The sequence below is a fragment of the Pinus tabuliformis genome, chromosome 2_1 (assembly GCF_031772625.1).
Source record: "Pinus tabuliformis cultivar Carrire ecotype Pingquan chromosome 2_1, CPIR1, whole genome shotgun sequence".
NCBI lineage: Eukaryota > Viridiplantae > Streptophyta > Pinopsida > Pinales > Pinaceae > Pinus > Pinus tabuliformis.
The window spans coordinates 527415914-527434319 of record NC_142299.1 but is presented as its reverse complement, the minus strand read 5'-3'; the positions used below and the strand labels follow the sequence as shown (position 1 = coordinate 527434319).

General features: G+C 33.4%; 1 protein-coding gene and 1 long non-coding RNA gene across 2 annotated transcripts; both read right to left on the bottom strand.

The window, feature by feature from the left end:
• Positions 1-527: 527 nt before the first annotated feature.
• LOC149201282 (uncharacterized) lies at positions 528-13623 on the bottom strand. Its single transcript, XR_016253406.1, has 3 exons — positions 12668-13623; positions 1690-1779; positions 528-836 (listed from the first exon to the last, which is right to left on the bottom strand). It is a non-coding gene; the product is annotated as an uncharacterized LOC149201282 (long non-coding RNA).
• A 1733-nt stretch (positions 13624-15356) lies between these two features.
• LOC149201281 (uncharacterized) lies at positions 15357-16878 on the bottom strand. The gene is made up of 2 exons (XM_089399699.1): positions 15784-16878; positions 15357-15527 (listed from the first exon to the last, which is right to left on the bottom strand). Exon 1 carries the CDS (start codon positions 16397-16399, stop codon positions 15842-15844), a length of 558 nt encoding a protein of 185 aa, XP_089255825.1. The 5' UTR covers positions 16400-16878; the 3' UTR covers positions 15357-15527; positions 15784-15841.
• Positions 16879-18406: the final 1528 nt, after the last annotated feature.

The following is an 18406-nucleotide window of genomic DNA, read 5'->3' as shown; positions in this document are numbered from 1 at the left end:
CTTGTGATCTTAATTTGAACACTTTGGGGGCTTTTTTACATCTTTCGACAACCACTTTTGTATTAAAGGAGTTTGAAAATAGATAGCAATGCTTGAAGGCTTCATGAATCTCATCACATTGGTTTGCAAGGTTATAGTTGTTTCAAATTTAACTTTCCTAGTTTTTTGAAATTCTATAGTGAGCTTGAAATCACTTTTTGTTATATTCTCCTCCAAATCAAATAAATATACTCTTCTCAAAGCAAGTAATTGAGAATCAATTTTATCAAGAAATTTACTTTTTTGTTGTAAATGAAGAAGTACAGATGATGTTTTTTTACTTCTTACATAGCGATATCTCAGAACAGTGGCGATGCATTTTAAAAGATCTGCACAACTATTTAGTCCAGATTTAGAGAAGCTCTCAAAGTTATCCAACTTGAACATTGAAATCTTTATCGTATTTGTTGAATCAATACTTGAAGCTTCAATCAAATCTGGTTTAAAATTTGTATACTCCAATTGACATGAAATTAATTTTACCTCATTTTCTTTAATCATTTCCACTTGAAAGTCAATGTCATTTTCATTGTAAGCATAGCAATTAATTATTATTCCTAATATCTCTGGTTCGTTTCCATCTATTGATCCAAATAGATACATATCATGAAACATATTCATCGGAGCTTCTATTTGGATGTACCAATCTTGCACAAACTCATTATATGTATTGTATTTTTTAATCATTTCAAAAGTAGAAGTAGAAGGTGTTATTAATACTACCTTTTCAGTTGAATAACTTTTCTTTTTCTTAAGTGATGGTTGTAACATTTCATTTGCTTTTGGGCCAACCAATTCTGCAAATAACAACAAAAAAAATATTTGCATTAATCAAAATGAAAATATAATTTCAAATATTGTCACATAATGTTCTTATAAATACTAAAAAACCACCTAATCTAACCATTTCTAAGAGAGTGTACATAAAATATAAAACCACCATACGAGTTGAAGGAAGCAATGTTTGTATATCACTTTTTTTTGTTTCTTCTTGACTACTTTACTTTGAATTTCAAGCACACCAGATTCCGCAGTTTCTAGAAAAAAATTATGGAATACATGAAATACCAAATATTATTAAACAACCTTATCATACATGATTTCCATTTACATGGACAATAATAAATGAGTACATATGCTATGCAAGTTTTACTATATGACACCAAAAGTTATCACGTAGGTAAAATTGCTAAGAAAAGAAACCACCTAATCCAACCATTTCTAAAAGAGTACATAAAATATAAAACCACCATATCAGTTGAAGGGGGCATCATTTGTATATCATTTGTTTTTCTTTTTCTCTTTGCTACTTTACTTCAAATTTCACGCCTAGCAGTTTCCATGGTTTCTAGAAAGAAAAATATTATGGAAGACATGAAATAACAAATAGTATTAAACAACCTTATAATACACGATTTCCATTTACACGCACAATAATAAATGAGTACATATGTTATGCAAGTTTAGTATATGACACTAAAAGTTATCACATAGTTAAAATTTCTTGGAAAAAAAATACCCATGTTAGTATGGGTTGTCCTCATTAAAACCCCACTCCTAAGGCTATTTCCATAGGTTTTATTAATCAACAACGAGTTATTAACACAATGTCTAACGATTGTAACAAAGTATAAACTAAAATTGTCATACCATTTAAAGAATTTGGTGTCGTGTTTCTTGAACTTCCTTTTTCCTTGGATGCTTCCTTTGAATTCTCGCTAGCTTCATAGTCCATGGTATCTGAAAATAAAGTAAAAAATTGTTATCATAGTTTCAAATTATTGATGAAAATATGAATTTATAAATACTATAACTACTCACATCATTATATGTGTAACAAAATGAACAAGAACAATAACAAGTGTAGAACTCACAATAATAGCTAATCAAGGTTAGAAAAAGGGCACCCCCAAATAATTTATTATGTTCTTTTAATCGTGAATATAGGAAAGCAAACATCTACTAGGTTTCCTTCTAGCACGAGCATAAGAACATTTCCAAAAGACATTACATTGGGAATAAATAAAAACAATTGTAGAAACTACAACATCATATGTACACAAAATTTATCTCTTCTAGTCATGTACATTCTTAGTTTGCTTTAGAAAAAATAAAAGCAAAACACAATGAAAGAACATTAACTATGGCAATCGTTAGATTTTCTTCTAGATCTTCGTCTAGCACAAAGAAAAACACATAGCAACTTTGCAAGGTGAAAGAAATATAAAATGTGATATAATTACTTCTAACACGAACAAAAGCATATTGCCAACAAGAATCTTAAAAAGCAAAAGAAATATTCGCATCCTAGATTTATTTATATTACAAACGCATGGATATTGTCAAAAAAAACATTGTAAGGTGAAATAAATATAGCACGTGCTAGAATTATTTTTAGTACGAACACATTCATATTTCCAAGAAAAACATTGCAAAACAAAATAAATATAGCACAAGCTAGATTTCCTTCTACCACAAACACAAACACATTGTCATTAAAAATATTGCAAGGCAAAGGAAATGTAACCCATGCTAGACTATATTCTATTGCATACAAGAAGATTGCCAACAACAACATTGTATTGTAAAGCAAATCTAGTGGATGCTAAATTTCCTTCTAGCAAAAACATAAACACAATGTCAATAAAAACACTGTAATAATAATATTTCTTGGGACATTTGACCTTGCCTTTTAGAGACTATGAGGTTTTAGTCCATGCCTACATAGACTGTTGTTATAATATAAAAAATGTTAAACCCCAAAATGATTAGAAGGCCCTTCATATGGAATATGTAGTCTAAGAATGGGATAGTGTACAAAGATTTCCTCCTATAAAAAACACAAGAACGTTGCAAATAACAACATTACAAGGTGAAAGAAATATAATGCATACTATATTTCCTTCTAATGGAAACATAATCACATAACAACATTGTAGGGTGAGAAAAATTTAGTCTGTGTTACATTTACTTATAACACAAACATATAAAAATTTCCAATGGCAACATTACACGACAAAAAAAATCTAGCACAAGCTAGATTTCCTTTTAGCCTAAACAGAAACATGTAAGCATTCACAACATTCCAACGTAAAATAAAATCTAACATGTGTTAGATTTCCTTTTAGCGCAAACTTGAGCACATAGAAACATTGTAGAGTGAGAAGTCTATCAAGTGCTAGATTTATGTCTACCACAAATACAAGCATGTTGCCAACAACAACATTGTAGAGTATAAGAATTCTAGATTGTGTTAAATTTTCTTCCAACACAAACACAAGCACATTTTAATTTGAAAGAAATTTAACACATGTGTTATATTTCCTTTGAGCACAAACACAAGAACATAACAACATTGTAGGACTAAATAAGTTTAATGTGTGCTAGATTAACAACATTGCAATTTAAAATAAAATCTAACATGTGTTAGATTTCCTTTTAGCGCAAACTCGAGCACATAGAAACATTGTAGAGTGAGAAATCTAGGAAGTGTTAGATTTATGTCTACCACAAATACAAGCACGTTGCCAACAACAACATTGTAGAGTATAAGAAATCTAGCTTGTGTTAAATTTTCTTTCAACAGAAACACAAGCACATTTAAATTTGAAAGAAATCTAACACATGCTATATTTCCTTCTAACACAAACACAACATAACAACATTTTAGGACTAAATAAGTCTAATGTGTACTAGATTAACAACATTGGAATGTAAAAGAAAATCTAACATGTGTTAGATTTACTTTTAGTGCAAACTCAAGCACATAGAAACATTGTAGAGTGAGAAATCTAGGAAGTGCTAGATTTATGTCTACCACAAATACAAGCACGTTGCCAATAACAACATTGTAGAGTATAAGAAATCTGGCTTGTGTTAAATTTTCTTCCCACACAAACAAGCAAAATTAAATTTGAAAGAAATATAACACATGTTATATTTCCTTTTAGCACAAACACAAGAACATAACAACATTTTAGGACTAAATAAGTCTAATGTGTGCTAGATTAACAACATTGCAATGTAAAAGAAAATCTAACATGTGTTAGATTTCCTTTTAGCGCAAACTCAAGCACATAGAAACATTCAAGAGTGAGAAATCTAGCAACTGCTAGATTTATGTCTACCACCAATACAAGCACGTTGCCAAAAACAACATTGTACAGTATAAGAATTCTAGATTGTGTTAATTTTCTTCCAACACAAACACAAGCACATTTAAATTTGAAAGAAATCTAACACATGCTATATTTCCTTCTAGCACAAACACAAGAATATAACAACATTGTAGTACTAAATAAGTCTAATGTGTGCTAGATTAACAACACTACAATGTAAAAGAAAATCTAACATGTGTTAGATTTCCTTTTAGCTCAAAGTCAAGCACATAGAAACATTGTAGATTGAGAATTCTAGCAAGTGCTAGATTTATGTCTACCACAAATATAACAACACTACAATGTAAAAGAAAATCTAACATGTGTTAGATTTCCTTTTAGCTCAAAGTCAAGCACATAGAAACATTGTAGATTGAGAATTCTAGCAAGTGCTAGATTTATGTCTACCACAAATACAACATATTGCCAACAACAACATTATAGAGTATAAGAAATCATATCGTGTTAAATTTTCTTCCAACACAAAAACAAGCACATTTAAATTTGAAAGAAATCTAACACATGCTATATTTCCTTCTAGCACAAACACAAGAACATAACAACATTTTAGGACTAAATAAGTCTAATTTGTGCTAGTTTAACAACATTGCAATGTAAAAGAAAATCTAACATGTGTTAGATTTCCTTTTAGCGCAAATTCAAGCACATAGAAACATTGTAGGTTGAGAAATCTAGGAAGTGCTAGATTTTTGTCTACCACAAATACAAGCACGTTGCCAACAACAACATTGTAGAGTATAAGAAATCTCGCTTGTGTTAAATTTTCTTCCAACACAAACCCAAGCAAATTTAAATTTGAAAGAAATTTAACACATGTTATATTTCCTTCTAGCACAAACACAAGAACATAACAACATTTTAGGACTAAATAAGTCTAATGTGTGCTATATTAACAACATTGTAATGTAAAAGAAAATCTAACATGTGTTAGATTTCCTTTTAGCACAAACTCGAGCACATAGAAACATTGTAGAGTGAGAAATCTAGCAAGTGCTAGATTTATGTCTACCACAAATACAAGCACGCTGCCAACAACAACATTGTAGAGTATAAGAAATCTAGCTTGTGTTAAATTTTCTTCCAACCCAAACACAAGCACATTTAAATTTGAAATAAATCTAACACATGTTTTATTTTCTTCGATCACAAACACAAGAACATAACAACATTGTAGTACTAAATAGGTCTAATGTGTGTTAGATTAACAACATTACAATATAAAATAAAATATAACATGTGTTAGATTTCCTTTTAGCACAAACTCCAGCACATAGAAACATTGTAGAGTGAGAAATCTAACAAGTACTAGATTTATGTGTACCACAAATACATAGACATTGCCAACAACAACATTGTAGAGTATAAGAAATCTAGCTTGTGTTAAAAAAAAATTCAACACAAACACAAGCATATTCAAATTTGAAATAAATCTAACACATGCTATATTTCCTTCTAGCACAAACACAAGAACATAACAACATTTTAGGACTAAATAAGTCTAATGTGTTCTAGATTAAGAACATTGCAATGTAAAAGAAAATCTAACATGTGTTAGATTTCCTTTTAGCACAAACTCAAGCACATAGAAACATTGTAGAGTGAAAAATCTAACAAGTTGTGATGGATTTCTCACACAAAACAATCTCATACTCACCTCCATATCCCTCCACATGCTCCTCCCCATCTAGGAGATGCATATACATGTTTATAAACCACATCAAGTAAATTGTCTCTCTCACTCATGTGGAATCCTGGGTCTTTGTAATATTTCCCAAACTATGCAAATAGAACAAACTCTTAAGATGGATCTAAAGGAAAAGCTTGTACATTGAGAAATTTGATCCCTTTGTAGGCTATCTAAATCTAGAGTTAAGATGAATCTAAAATGGTTTAATGATTAATAATTATAATTCTTATTTTATTTTATTTTATTTTATATTTATGTAATTTAACTAAATTAACAAGTTTAAATAACATTACATAACCTTAGAACATCTCATTCACTTTGGGCTAAAGTCTCCCATGTAATCATTCATGTTGGACTAAAGTCTCTCCATGCAATTATTTAAATCTATAGATATTTATTTTTATCTTAATCAATAATATTTAATATAAAGTAGAAAACATAAACTTGGAAAAGCCCATAAATATTATAAATATCAAGTGAATTACAATGAAATTTGAACCATTTAAAATTATAATTTTATATTTTTATTTTGGAAAATTTCAAACCATAAAATTGATAATAATAAAAATTTTATTAAATATATGGTTATTTTATTTAATTTTATAAATATTATATACAATAATACATGAAAAATGTAATATAATTTCAAAAATTGTAATTTATAATTTTAAAATTACTAATAAAAAAATATTAACATGCCAAATTCTTTATTATTATTAAAATTTGTAGATATTTATTTTCATTTTAATGGATAATATTTAATATATAATGGAAAGTATAAATTTGGAAAGGGCTACCCATATTATAAATATTAAGTGCATTATAATGTAATTTGAACCATTTAAATTTATGATTTTATATTTTTAATTTAAAAATAAAATTTAAAACATATAATTAATTAAATTTATGATTTTACATTTCTAATTAAAAAAATTTCAAAACATAGAATTGAAAACATATTGAAAAGAGGGTCCTCTGCATGGAGCTGGTAGAAATGTTCACTGCAAATGAGATAAGGTGTCATTGAAATCACATTATACACTTGTCTGATTCATCACTGTAATGAGCCAAGGTATACGAATTTTAGGGATACCCAAAGAGCAGCCAGTAGCTAAAATTCTTTATGCCAACACTATGGAACTAGAGGGAATGGATTCAATGGAGATCAAGACCTTGCTTTGTGCTTTGCTAAGTGGAAGAGGTCCCTATAAATTAAAATTTTCCTGGAGATAGGGACAAGCAACTAATAACAAGCAAAAGCACTAACAATGTATCAAGGAGTCAAGTTCCTCAAGGGCATTGTGCAAAGGGATGTAGTTATTGTTGAGGACTCCAACATAATCACAAGATTTAATTTAAGGGAAATACCATTGTACTATGAGGAGCATACAAGAGTATGCTTATGTATTACTACTATATTCAATGCTAACCTTAAAATTCATGAATGGTATATGTTGAACCAGTGTTATGATTTATTATCTATGTTGTTTATAATCAAAGTAATAATGAGAACCAACACCTTGCAAAAAAAGAACAATTATCATGAAGTATATGGAAAGTGAACCAAATGGTAGCATACCCTCCTAGTGGAATTATGTCTTTCATAGTTGAATATTACCTTGTTATTGAGTCACAAGTGTAATCACTCAATGAAATGTTGTAAACATACCATTGTCATTTTGGAACTAGATTGGTAAGCCTGATAATAAATGTTATGTTAATTTATAAATAAGATTAAATACTTGTTGAGTAGCAATGACATGGTACACTAATTAGAACCAGTGTAGATCCATCTTAATTCTGAATTTATTAAATGCTAAGAGGGATCAAATTTTTTGGCATGCAAACATTTCTTCAGGTTTTGCACTAAAAAAAGAGGTTTTCACTTCAAAAAATTTGACCCCTCTCAATAATTGATAAATGATTTAGGCTAATATATCAAATGATTTAAATAGCTGAAATTCACATTGTATTAATATAAAAAGTTATTAAATCATTTATAATTCAACTTTATATTTCTTTTAATTTAAAATATATTGATAAATTATACTTGTTAAATAATTGATAATTAAATATATCATTTATATTAAATTTTAAATCTATTTTTTCTAGATTTAATGATAATTTTGTCTCACTTATATTAATTTCATTATTTTTATTAAATATTAAAATTTTATTATTTTTAAAAAAATTTACTAAAATCACTATTGAAATTTCAAAATTTTAAAGATATTAACATTTATACACAATTCAATTAAAAGGCTCAAACTTACATAACTTAGAAGGCTCTCTTATATATAATTTATTTAGTTAAAATGCATTTAATTTAAACAATTTGTTAAACTGTCTATCATTAATACCAATCTAGATCCATTTTAACTCTTTATCTACTAAAAAGGGATTTAAATCCCATGGACAATACCATGGGTTCTCATAAACTCAGAGCTCAAAAACTAACTTGACCAAGTCAAATTTACCATAACTACCCAATAAAAATTAATTAAAAAAATAATAACTTTTTATTTTAATATAGGGTTATTTTTATTTTTATTTCAAATTTACCTTAACTACCCAACAAAAATTGATAAAATAAATAATAACTTATAATTTTTATTTTTAATGTTATTTTTATTTTATTTTAAGTAACCAAAATTATAATATAATATATCAAACATTTCACCCAAAAATAATGAAAAAAATGTGTAATTAAATTAATTACATTTTTACACCATTAATATTATTAAACATTTACCTAATTACATTTACACACCATTGAACATTTGAAAAAAACTAAGGAGAAAGAAGAGTATCAACATGAACATTAAAGACCAACACCAACTTTGAAAGAATTTCTTCGCTATCAGGAGCCAACTCTAAATAAAGCCACTCCAGATTTAGTGACATATGTACAAGTGTGTCATAGCTTTTATTACTCTGCCATATAGTGCATACATCTCGCTCAATGTTGGGAATTGATATGTAATTTGCAACCACCTTGTCTCTTTCATGATAAGCTCCAGTGCAAATATTGTCACAATAGTACAATTTCAGGGACAGGAAAATATTAAAAGACTCGTTGTAGTAAAAAAAAAAAAAAAAAAATCTAAGTTATTTTATACTGGTTATTTTTATTTTAATTAGATTTCGAAACTATTTTAAAATTTGACGAAAAAAATGTTAAATAATTGACATCGTTTTTATCAATCAAATTCAAAAATATTCTATATGCAAAAAAATGTACAATCACATTAAATTCAACTACTGTAAATACTTTGCAAGAGAAGTTTCGTTATATGTTTAAACACTTATATTGGACTTTGACGGAAGAAACGAGAACATAAGGAGTCAAGACACGTTCTATGGTGGATGTGCAATAACCATCAAAGTTGGCATCCTTTTCATTGTGCAATTTGTTTATCGAAAATCTAAGTAAGATGTTGTAGAGCTTGATATCCACTGTTTAGGCATTGAACCATACCGCTTTCTATTTGATTTCTATTGTTGATTTTTTTAATAAACAGTTAGTTAATACAACATTAACTGCTAGAACAAAAATAAGGAGTGGTGAGATTTTTTTTATCAAATGAGTGAAAAAAGTACCTAGCCTCTTTCTTGTTATTATACCTGCCCACTGCTAGGTATGCTAGGTATATAGCAATCGATAAATTGCTGAAAGCTTATTATTTTCTTTAGATTTTTTTCATATGGGTTGATTTAAGCCAATGTTTTCTAGAAATTTTTATTTTAAATTATTTTAATTTTATTTTAAATTTTTTTTATTGGACAAGCAGTCAACTCAACTGATATTTGGAAAAAGCAGTCACACTTCAAATCAATGGTTAAAAGTGTGTCACCTGATCCAACAGAGCAGAGCAAAACTTCAAAGCAGTTAAAAGTGTTGACGATTGTTGATCCATACCCTTAAAAACTGATATCCATTGCCATGCATTGATAACATAATAGATAAACTTCAAGGAACTAAAAATTTTGGTAAGATTAATTCAAATTCACTTGTAAATAACGTGATTAGGGAAATTAGTTGTACAACAAATAACCAAGGAGATCTGCCTCATTGTATGCAATGGCCCCATTTGATATAAATATCATATTTTACATCTCCCATGCATTGTGTATTTGGTCTTTCATATTGACAAACAATACCAAGAAGAAAGAGAAGAACAAAAGATCATCCTAAATCGGTTAAAAACAAATATTGGTATGTTAACAAAAATGATGACCCATCGAATGACAAAGAAAGAGAAATGCTCAGTAAATTTCAAGAAAGAAGGAAATTCTCATCAAGAGGATACTAAGGTTAAACAGCCTGAAACCTTCTGAATTTGAGGACTTCCTCGTTATCTTCCACCATGCTTTAAGGTGAGACAGCTATATGCAATCTTTGAAGCAGCAAAGGAGACCCTCGATAGTATCATGGGAGACATTCAAAATGCTGTTGAAGGATCAGTTCTACGATATTGGATATCAAGAAGATCCATTTAATTGTGATATTTTCACAAACACAAGAAAAATTGTTCAGGACTACACCACTGAATATAAGAAATCAGCAAGCTTGCTAAATCTCAAAGTAGAAGTTCCTCAAACGTTGATAAAAAATTGAGAACTACATGGCTACATCAGAAAGGAATTTACCCCATTTGAAGTAAAGAACCTTAATGATGCTGGTAAGAAGGCTCTATTTATTGAGTACAAGAACAGAAAACCAGCAGTGGGGAAATGGAAAACCAAGGAAAGGTACCTAACATCAAAAATCTCCTAAGCAAACGAACAGAAATAGGACTTTCACCACTGCTCAGTGACTCAAAAGACAACACCAGGAATCACTGCAATCATTGCAGTGTTGATTTATGGGCACACTGAGAAATAATGCTGGAAATTACATCTGAAATTATATCCTACAATTTGGAAGAAAACATCTACGAGAATGTTGAGTGACAAAACTGGAAAGTTTCCAGAAGAGAAGAATATAGCTTATATGAGTGCAGACCACCAACTAAAGAGGACACATTATTTAATCCATTGTCACATATTTAAAGGCATATGTCCATCTGCGTGCAATTTTGACTTGTCTAGCAGGGTATAACTCATGAGGTACTCACCGATGAAGCTTGATATGCATTATCCAAAACAAGCAGCAAACTTCACTTTTCCAGCAAACAATTAGTAAAATTTTCATTTTCCAATCTTCTTAGGCAAAGGATCGATTCAGCAACCCCCAAAACCCTCAGCACACTCTGTTTAAAAAAATAGCAATTAGTTTTGGGCTGGGACTATAATCCCTCATCAAATTTTCGACCGCAAGTCCACTGGAGGGGCATCAGATAAAAAGGTGTGTTTTGCTTAATTTTTGTGAAATGCGCTCACCAATCAGGTTCCAACCCACAAGTGCTCACAGAGATGACTTAATAATGGCAAGTTTAAGTTGTCAGCAGAGAGTCAGACTCGTGACCTAGTTAACTAAGGTCAGCAGCAGAGCCCAGCTGGGTTTCACCCAGGAGAACCCTGAAAACTCTGTTTTTTTCAACAGAGCTGGTTGGTAACATAGCAATAAAGAAGATTAAGAGCTCAAGCCCAACCCTATGTTCTTATTAAGATCTACGACCTCGTTCTAATCAAAAAAATGGGAGCTAATGTTAAAAAGAGAAGCCCAGCCCATGTTCTCCTTAAGGCCTGCGACCCCACTCAACTCAAAAAATGGGGAGATTCCGTATAAAAAAAAGGCCCACGACTATGTTCTTAAGGCCTGGGGCTGCCCACCTCTCTTCCTCGCAAATAGTTGGCCTCCATCTAGACCTTCTCATGTTTAGACGCCCTCCATCTAGACTTCTAATCTTTAGAGCCTTTTGGGTTCCACCTGTGTCTAACCAAAGGAGGGTGCAACGAAGTAATTTTGGTACTCAGAAATCTCAAGCAGAGAACCGCTTATCCAATTGGCTAGTGAATGTCATTTGCCAAAAAGTACCCTTGGGTTCAATGTGATTGGACTGAGCAACTGATTATATAATATGGGCCCCATTGTCTATGGCACAGATGGGATTGTAGGTCGTGGAAGAGGAAGAGGCCGTGATTTTCGATCAGATGAACAAATGCATGGAGTGCCTGCGGTAGCCTGATTGTCTGATACAGTTAGCCTTAGAACATATGGATGCCTGCTCTTGGAAGCTTAGAATTTTAACGAGTATATGAATTTTGTGTATTCTCACATCTTTGACGAATGAATCGATTTGATTGAGTTAAGCATAAGAGTAGTCAATTCATGCTAGTATTTTCCAATTTCTCTCCCAACAATCTAAGTTTAAATTGATCATGCGGATTCCCCCTGGGATAGGCAGTCTCCTTGGTCGGGCAAGGCCATCAAGGTGACAGTGAGTGGCTTGCCTATTATGCGTCTAGGCTGTCCCATTGAGGTTAGGACTTTTCCTCCTAGGTGATAATTTGAGTGGTAACAGTGAGTTTGGGTGATATTTATGAGTTAAACTTTAAAGAATAAGTCGGGATTGATTCAGATTCAGCTGATTAGACTCTGTTTCCTCTTAAAACATAGTCAAACTCGCGACTCCACTTGGACTGCGAAGAGTCTGATAACACTGCCAAGAAGCTTCGTATGGCATATGGCATAAATTGCAGAGCAGTAAAAGCATTAGTGGACTGAAAAGAAAATGTCATACAGATCAACTTGGTTAATAATTTACTCAGTCCATCTATATTTAAGAAGCACATCTATAATAATTGAAAAGCCACTGACCTTGAAGAAGAGGGGATGGTTGAGGTTCTGTTCCTCCATCTGTTTGAGGACTGCAAGCCAATCTACTCTTTTGGGCTTCATTATTCTCACCCACTTCATGATTAATTCAGATGGATCATCCTCTTCTGATAAACAAATTATATGTTTCATCAAGCCATTGCTCCTTCCAGACAACTTTGGAGGCAGAGCTTCTATGAGCCTTTTTTGCACCTTATCCAATCCATTGTCGTCTACATCAGCCCACCTCAATCCCTTGCCCTTCACTTGCTGGTTGTCTTTATCTCCCCCAACATCAGAATCTGATTCGTCCTCTGCATTTTCAACCTCAACTTCATAATACTTTTCTTCTTCGGTTGTTGCTGTTGCTGTCGTTAATGGGTGTCCGGGGCAACAAGGTCGGAGTGCAGAGAATCGAGAATGTAATATTCTGGGAGGCACGGAAATTGCAAAGCACGTGGAGCATAAACTGCAATGTACAGAACCCTAGAATTGCATTGCACACATAAATCCTAAGATAAGTCAGCTGGCATCAAAATCAGAAAAAGCATAGCACTTGGAGTGCATTAAATTTTGATGTGTGGAACCTTAAATTTGCATTTGTGCACAACATAAATCCTATTCAGCATGGGAAACCTTTCAGGGAAACATCCTATTACATATAACAGAAAGCGCAGCACCTGTAGTAAATTCCAGGGAAGAATAAAGATGACCCTTGCAATTATGTTCAGCTTCAATTACACAGGCACACACAAAAATACAAAATAGTTCCATTTTAACCCTCAGTAGATTCAAAGTAGCTTTGTGAATTTGAATGATGAACCTTGGGGTCCACAAAAGAAGTGAGTTAAATTTTGGAAGGAAAATAATGCTAGAAACAAGATGTGACCTGATCATGATTTCTATTCTGTTATGATACCATTGTCAGGCCAGTGCTTTAAATTAAATTTAGATGATATGATTGCAGGGTTAAATTTTTCTTTTCTCATTACCATAACACCCCTTATTTTTTGGCCAAGTCAGGGACTGATTTCCCCAATCTGCTGCTAAAATCTATTCATATCAGAACTGCACTTCTGGGTATATGGCTGAGAATTCTCTTATTTTTCCTGGGAGCCCAACTTGGGCCAGCAATAGTAAACTCCCACATTTTTACAGTGAGACTACAGCTCAGCTGACATGGCACTAAAGTTGGTACCAACTTATTATCAGATGCATCTCATGGAAAGTGAGTAATTGGAAAATAAATATGGTACATATGACCATAACCATGTACACAGGATAGTCCTTCCCATTAATATATACACTCCTAAATAAATAAAAGATGAACACTTCTATTTGAATCTGGAAAAATGACTTCTAAATCAAAGTTTTATTGCATCAGATCATTGCTATAGCTAAGAAACAAAATGACAAATTCTTTTATTTGTCAGATCACCACACAATGCATGGACAATGGGCTATTTATATGTTTCAACCAAACTAACGGTATAAGCCATCAAACCTTCCAAGATAAAATACGAGTTCATCAGCGAAATTTTGCATCCTGGATTTAGAAGGTAAGTTCGTAACTCAAGTCCAGATATTTCTCGTAGCTCAGAGAAGGATATTTTCTCAATTCAACACAAACAGAGACAGATATAATTGTTATTACATAAATAAACAACAAACGTCAAGAACTCCCTCTGGAATCAACTTTACATTAGAAAATACCCACCCAAAAAAATAGTTTTACATTGTAAAACTGCAAAGTAAACTACACCTAAAGCTCAATGGAAAAATCTCGAATTGAATTTTTGTATATAAAATTTTATGCTGAACCATCTCAAATTGAATTTTAGCATATACTATTTTATATTGAACCAGGCTTTTTTTTAATCCTTGAGAGAAAACTAACCAATAAATCAATGTTAAATTAATTTATTAAGGATAAAAAACTTGAAATGCATACCTCTCAACAAATAATACACAATTTATTAAGGATCAAAAACTTGAGATTCCTACCTCTCAACAACTAATAACACAATATATCCTGCCGGGCTAACATTGATCTATGCTAGTTTATTTACAATTGTTATTTAAATATACACCTTGATTGTTATTCAAATATACAGCCCTGTTTAACAGGATCTATGTTAGTTTATTATTATTTAAATATGAAGTAAAATAACTAATTCATCCCTGATATGGCTCTGTAATTCATCTTATTAAAATATCATCACATCATCCCCAGACTGGCTTAGAGTAGTTTATTGTTATTCAAATATGACAAGTAAAATAAATAATTAATCCCTGCCAAGATATGGTTCTATTCTTCATTTTATTAAAATACCATCACATTATCACCAGACAGGCCTAGATTACCTCCTTTCTCTACGTGCAATAGCAAAATAAGATCTGGGCCTAGAGCACCTCCCTTATCTATATGCAATAACAAATTTAATAAGGAATAATACATCTTGATTAAGACAATACAGGTTCCAATTATTTTTAAAAGAAGCAGCATAAAGAAAATACAATGGAGATAATAAATGAATTATTGTCCATAATCTTCTCTTAATAGAAGAAGCATGCCAAAAGCCCTATCTAATATGTAATTTATGGAAATCTTTCAGCTGCTCTCTGCTTATGAGAGCATAGCTACAGAGTTTGGTACAGTGAATACATATTATAGCATCCAGACCACTAACCATGCAATTTCAAAACAATATATTTAAATTTTATCAGAGCAGCGGTTACAATACCTGGATTTCACACAAATAAAAGGTCCTTTATATTTCACAAAGAACAACATTTTTTGCAGAATTGGATGCAATTGCCGTGTCCAACAACAACATGCACAGGGCATGGAAACCCTGAAGACCTGTTTGGGACCATCAGAAAAAACTGAATAATTTCCACATCTGAAACAAACCCAAGCACATGACATTTCTGATTTACAAGCACAAATCCCCTTTAAATGCTGCAATTATCTCAAGAGTAATTCAGGACTTCATATTGCAACTACCACCCACCAGTTATTATAGAAAATACTTTTCCCGAAGTAATAAAGCATTAGCCGACTTACCAGAACCAACCAATGCACATAATTTTTTTGTTTTAAAGGGGGGGCTTCTTACCAGTAAGTTCGCATAAACCCTAAGCCCAAAAACCCCGGTGATTAACCACCGTGCAGCTTCACTTGAAGGACCCGGCGCTCATATTTCTGCACAAAATTCGAGCGTTCATCTCGTTGACGGTATCAATAAGCCCTCCTAAGTCCACAGTTCCACCGGAGGCCTCGTTCTCCTTGTCTTTCTTCTCCTGGGGTTTAGCCGCTCTACGCTTAAACTCAGTTGCCTTCTCGAAGAAATTCCCGTAGATATACTCTGTCGTGTAGCCCTTCTCCTCATCATAGAGCATGATGTGACCGTGCCATTCCCAGACGCGGTAGCCGGGCTCTGGGTCCTCGTGGAACCCCACGCAAACCTGGTGCTCGCCAATGGTGACGGCCTGGCCGGAGTTCGCCTTCAGTTTATCAGTGTCCCTGCTGGATATAATCTGAACGATATTCTTCTCCAGCTTCGCCTCCTCTCTCTCCAATGGGCTCTTGCTCTCGTCCGCGATGATGCGATCATACGAGTTGGATAGGAAGGTATTGGTGTCCAGAAAAGGGCTGCGCATATTTAGCCGACTCATCATGGTGCTCACAACCAGGCTTTCAAAAGAGTTTTTGGTGGAATACTGGTTCGCCATTTTCCCTCCGATGGCTGATATCCACTCTCCAAGACTTCCTTCCGGTGGATATCAATATATAAACTGCAATGGCCAGGCATATGTGGGCTCTCAAGGAATTTAACAGCTTGGGGATTGGAGGAAACCAAAGGGAAAAGGGCGAAAGCAATAAATTTCCTTTGCCTTTATCGCCATCAGAGTATCAGTGTTTATCTTCATGCCTGACAGTTAAACCCCAAAATTAGCATCCTTCAAGTTCATATCCTCTGGCAGCATTTAACAGCTTGGGGATTGGAGGAAACCAAAGGGAAAAGGGCGAAAGCAATAAATTACCAAGAAGCGCAGGCATGGCGCAAGATGCCACGGGCTTGGGACTCTTCTTGACCTTGACGAGACACATACGGCAATTTCCGGCGATAGAGAGGCGGGAATGATAGCAGAAGCGAGGGATAGGCGCGAATGATAGCAGAAGCGAGGGATATCGACCCCCGCTAGGCGCCGATAACAAAAATGCCGACCATTCCGCCTGAAGGATGAAGACCATAACAGAAATGCTTGAACAATTTCCCGCTGAATGTGGACGCCAGGTGTCAGTCTCAGAAACAAAAGGACGACGAAAGTTTCTTTCAAAGGAAGGCCTATCGGCCTAATAATAATCGATTCCTTTCTACTCGTGTTTTGAATTTCTGGAATTTTTATATAAGAAGTCCCATTTTAACGAAAGCTCACCTAAGGGGGAGTCTCCCTAAGCACACTAGCATTTCCTCAGCTCTTGTTGTTGCTACTTGAAGTCTTTTTGCAGAAGTAAAATGCAGTGGCATAGATTATCTTGTGTTCTATGTTCCCAATCCCAGTTTTCATAAATACTGTTTTTCCATTGTTTGCAGAGTTGGTATCTATGTTCTAACAAGACTGATTTGAACACTTTAAGTCAACGTAGAGTGTTACGTTGGTATCAGAGCTCCCCCCTACATAAATAAATCTCACAATCTGGAAGATGCAAGTGGAATTGGAAAACCATCTCGGTAATTGGCTAGTCCTCTGTGCTTTTATTCAAGTTACTCTAATATGTTACCTGGTACAATTATGTTTTGTTCTAGCTCCTTGAATCTCTTGGCTGTATTGACTAAGTTGTTATTTGCAGCATCATGGTAGTTCACTGTGCACTTAATTTGAATTCCTCTTACTTAGGATGCACTCTTTCATTCATTTCATTTGCTTTATTGATACAGCCATATCTGGATTAAATCTCAACCACTTAAAGATTAATATCCAAAACTTACCCTTGATATTGACTGTCCATGGACAACCCAAGAGGGATTCCTTTCTGTGCTAATTGTCTCGAGCAACCCAAGAGGGATTCCTTTCTGTGCTAATTGTCTCGGGTAACCCAAGAGGGATTCCTTTCTGTGGATTCCTTTCTGTGGTAATCTTTGAAATGCATGGCAGCAGATAGCATTTAGGGACAGAGTGCCCAACGCATCCATGAACCAACAAACACTTAACCAACTTGGAATTGCATCTGTGTCCATTGCTGAAGTCAGTTGCAACCTCTATAAGAGTAGCTTCTGACCATGCTCACTTTATCAGTTGCGCTTCCACTTGCGCCTTTAGTTAAAAGAGACACTTCCGCTGAGCCTGCGATAGAACCATTTCAGTGCACCATATAGTGTTACATCCAGTACCGTAGCACTTAATCTAAAGGAACCCTTATCTGCGGTTCATATCTTGGGCCCGCAAAATCGGACCTCGGTATTCTCTATGCCAAGCTCCTCACTATGGTATGTCACCCCCGGTATAAACGAATCAAGGGCGATCTTAGAAGCATACAGTTTAGTAGGATAAAGAAATCATGTTTGAAGCCACACTTGGGTATGAACTACCACCACTCTACTGACCCCTTGATATTGTACTAGCACTGAAACTACTAGTACTTCCTCCTACTACTGCACCAGGCTGACTACAACTGCTAGAATAATGATTGTACCAAGGCAAATAGAAAGCAAAACCAGAAAAAGAAAGTACCAT

Bases quoted from the DNA above. Each gene is read 5' to 3' on its own strand.
- LOC149201281 (XM_089399699.1), bottom strand. From the start codon at position 16,399: ATGGCGAACCAGTATTCCACCAAAAACTCTTTTGAAAGCCTGGTTGTG.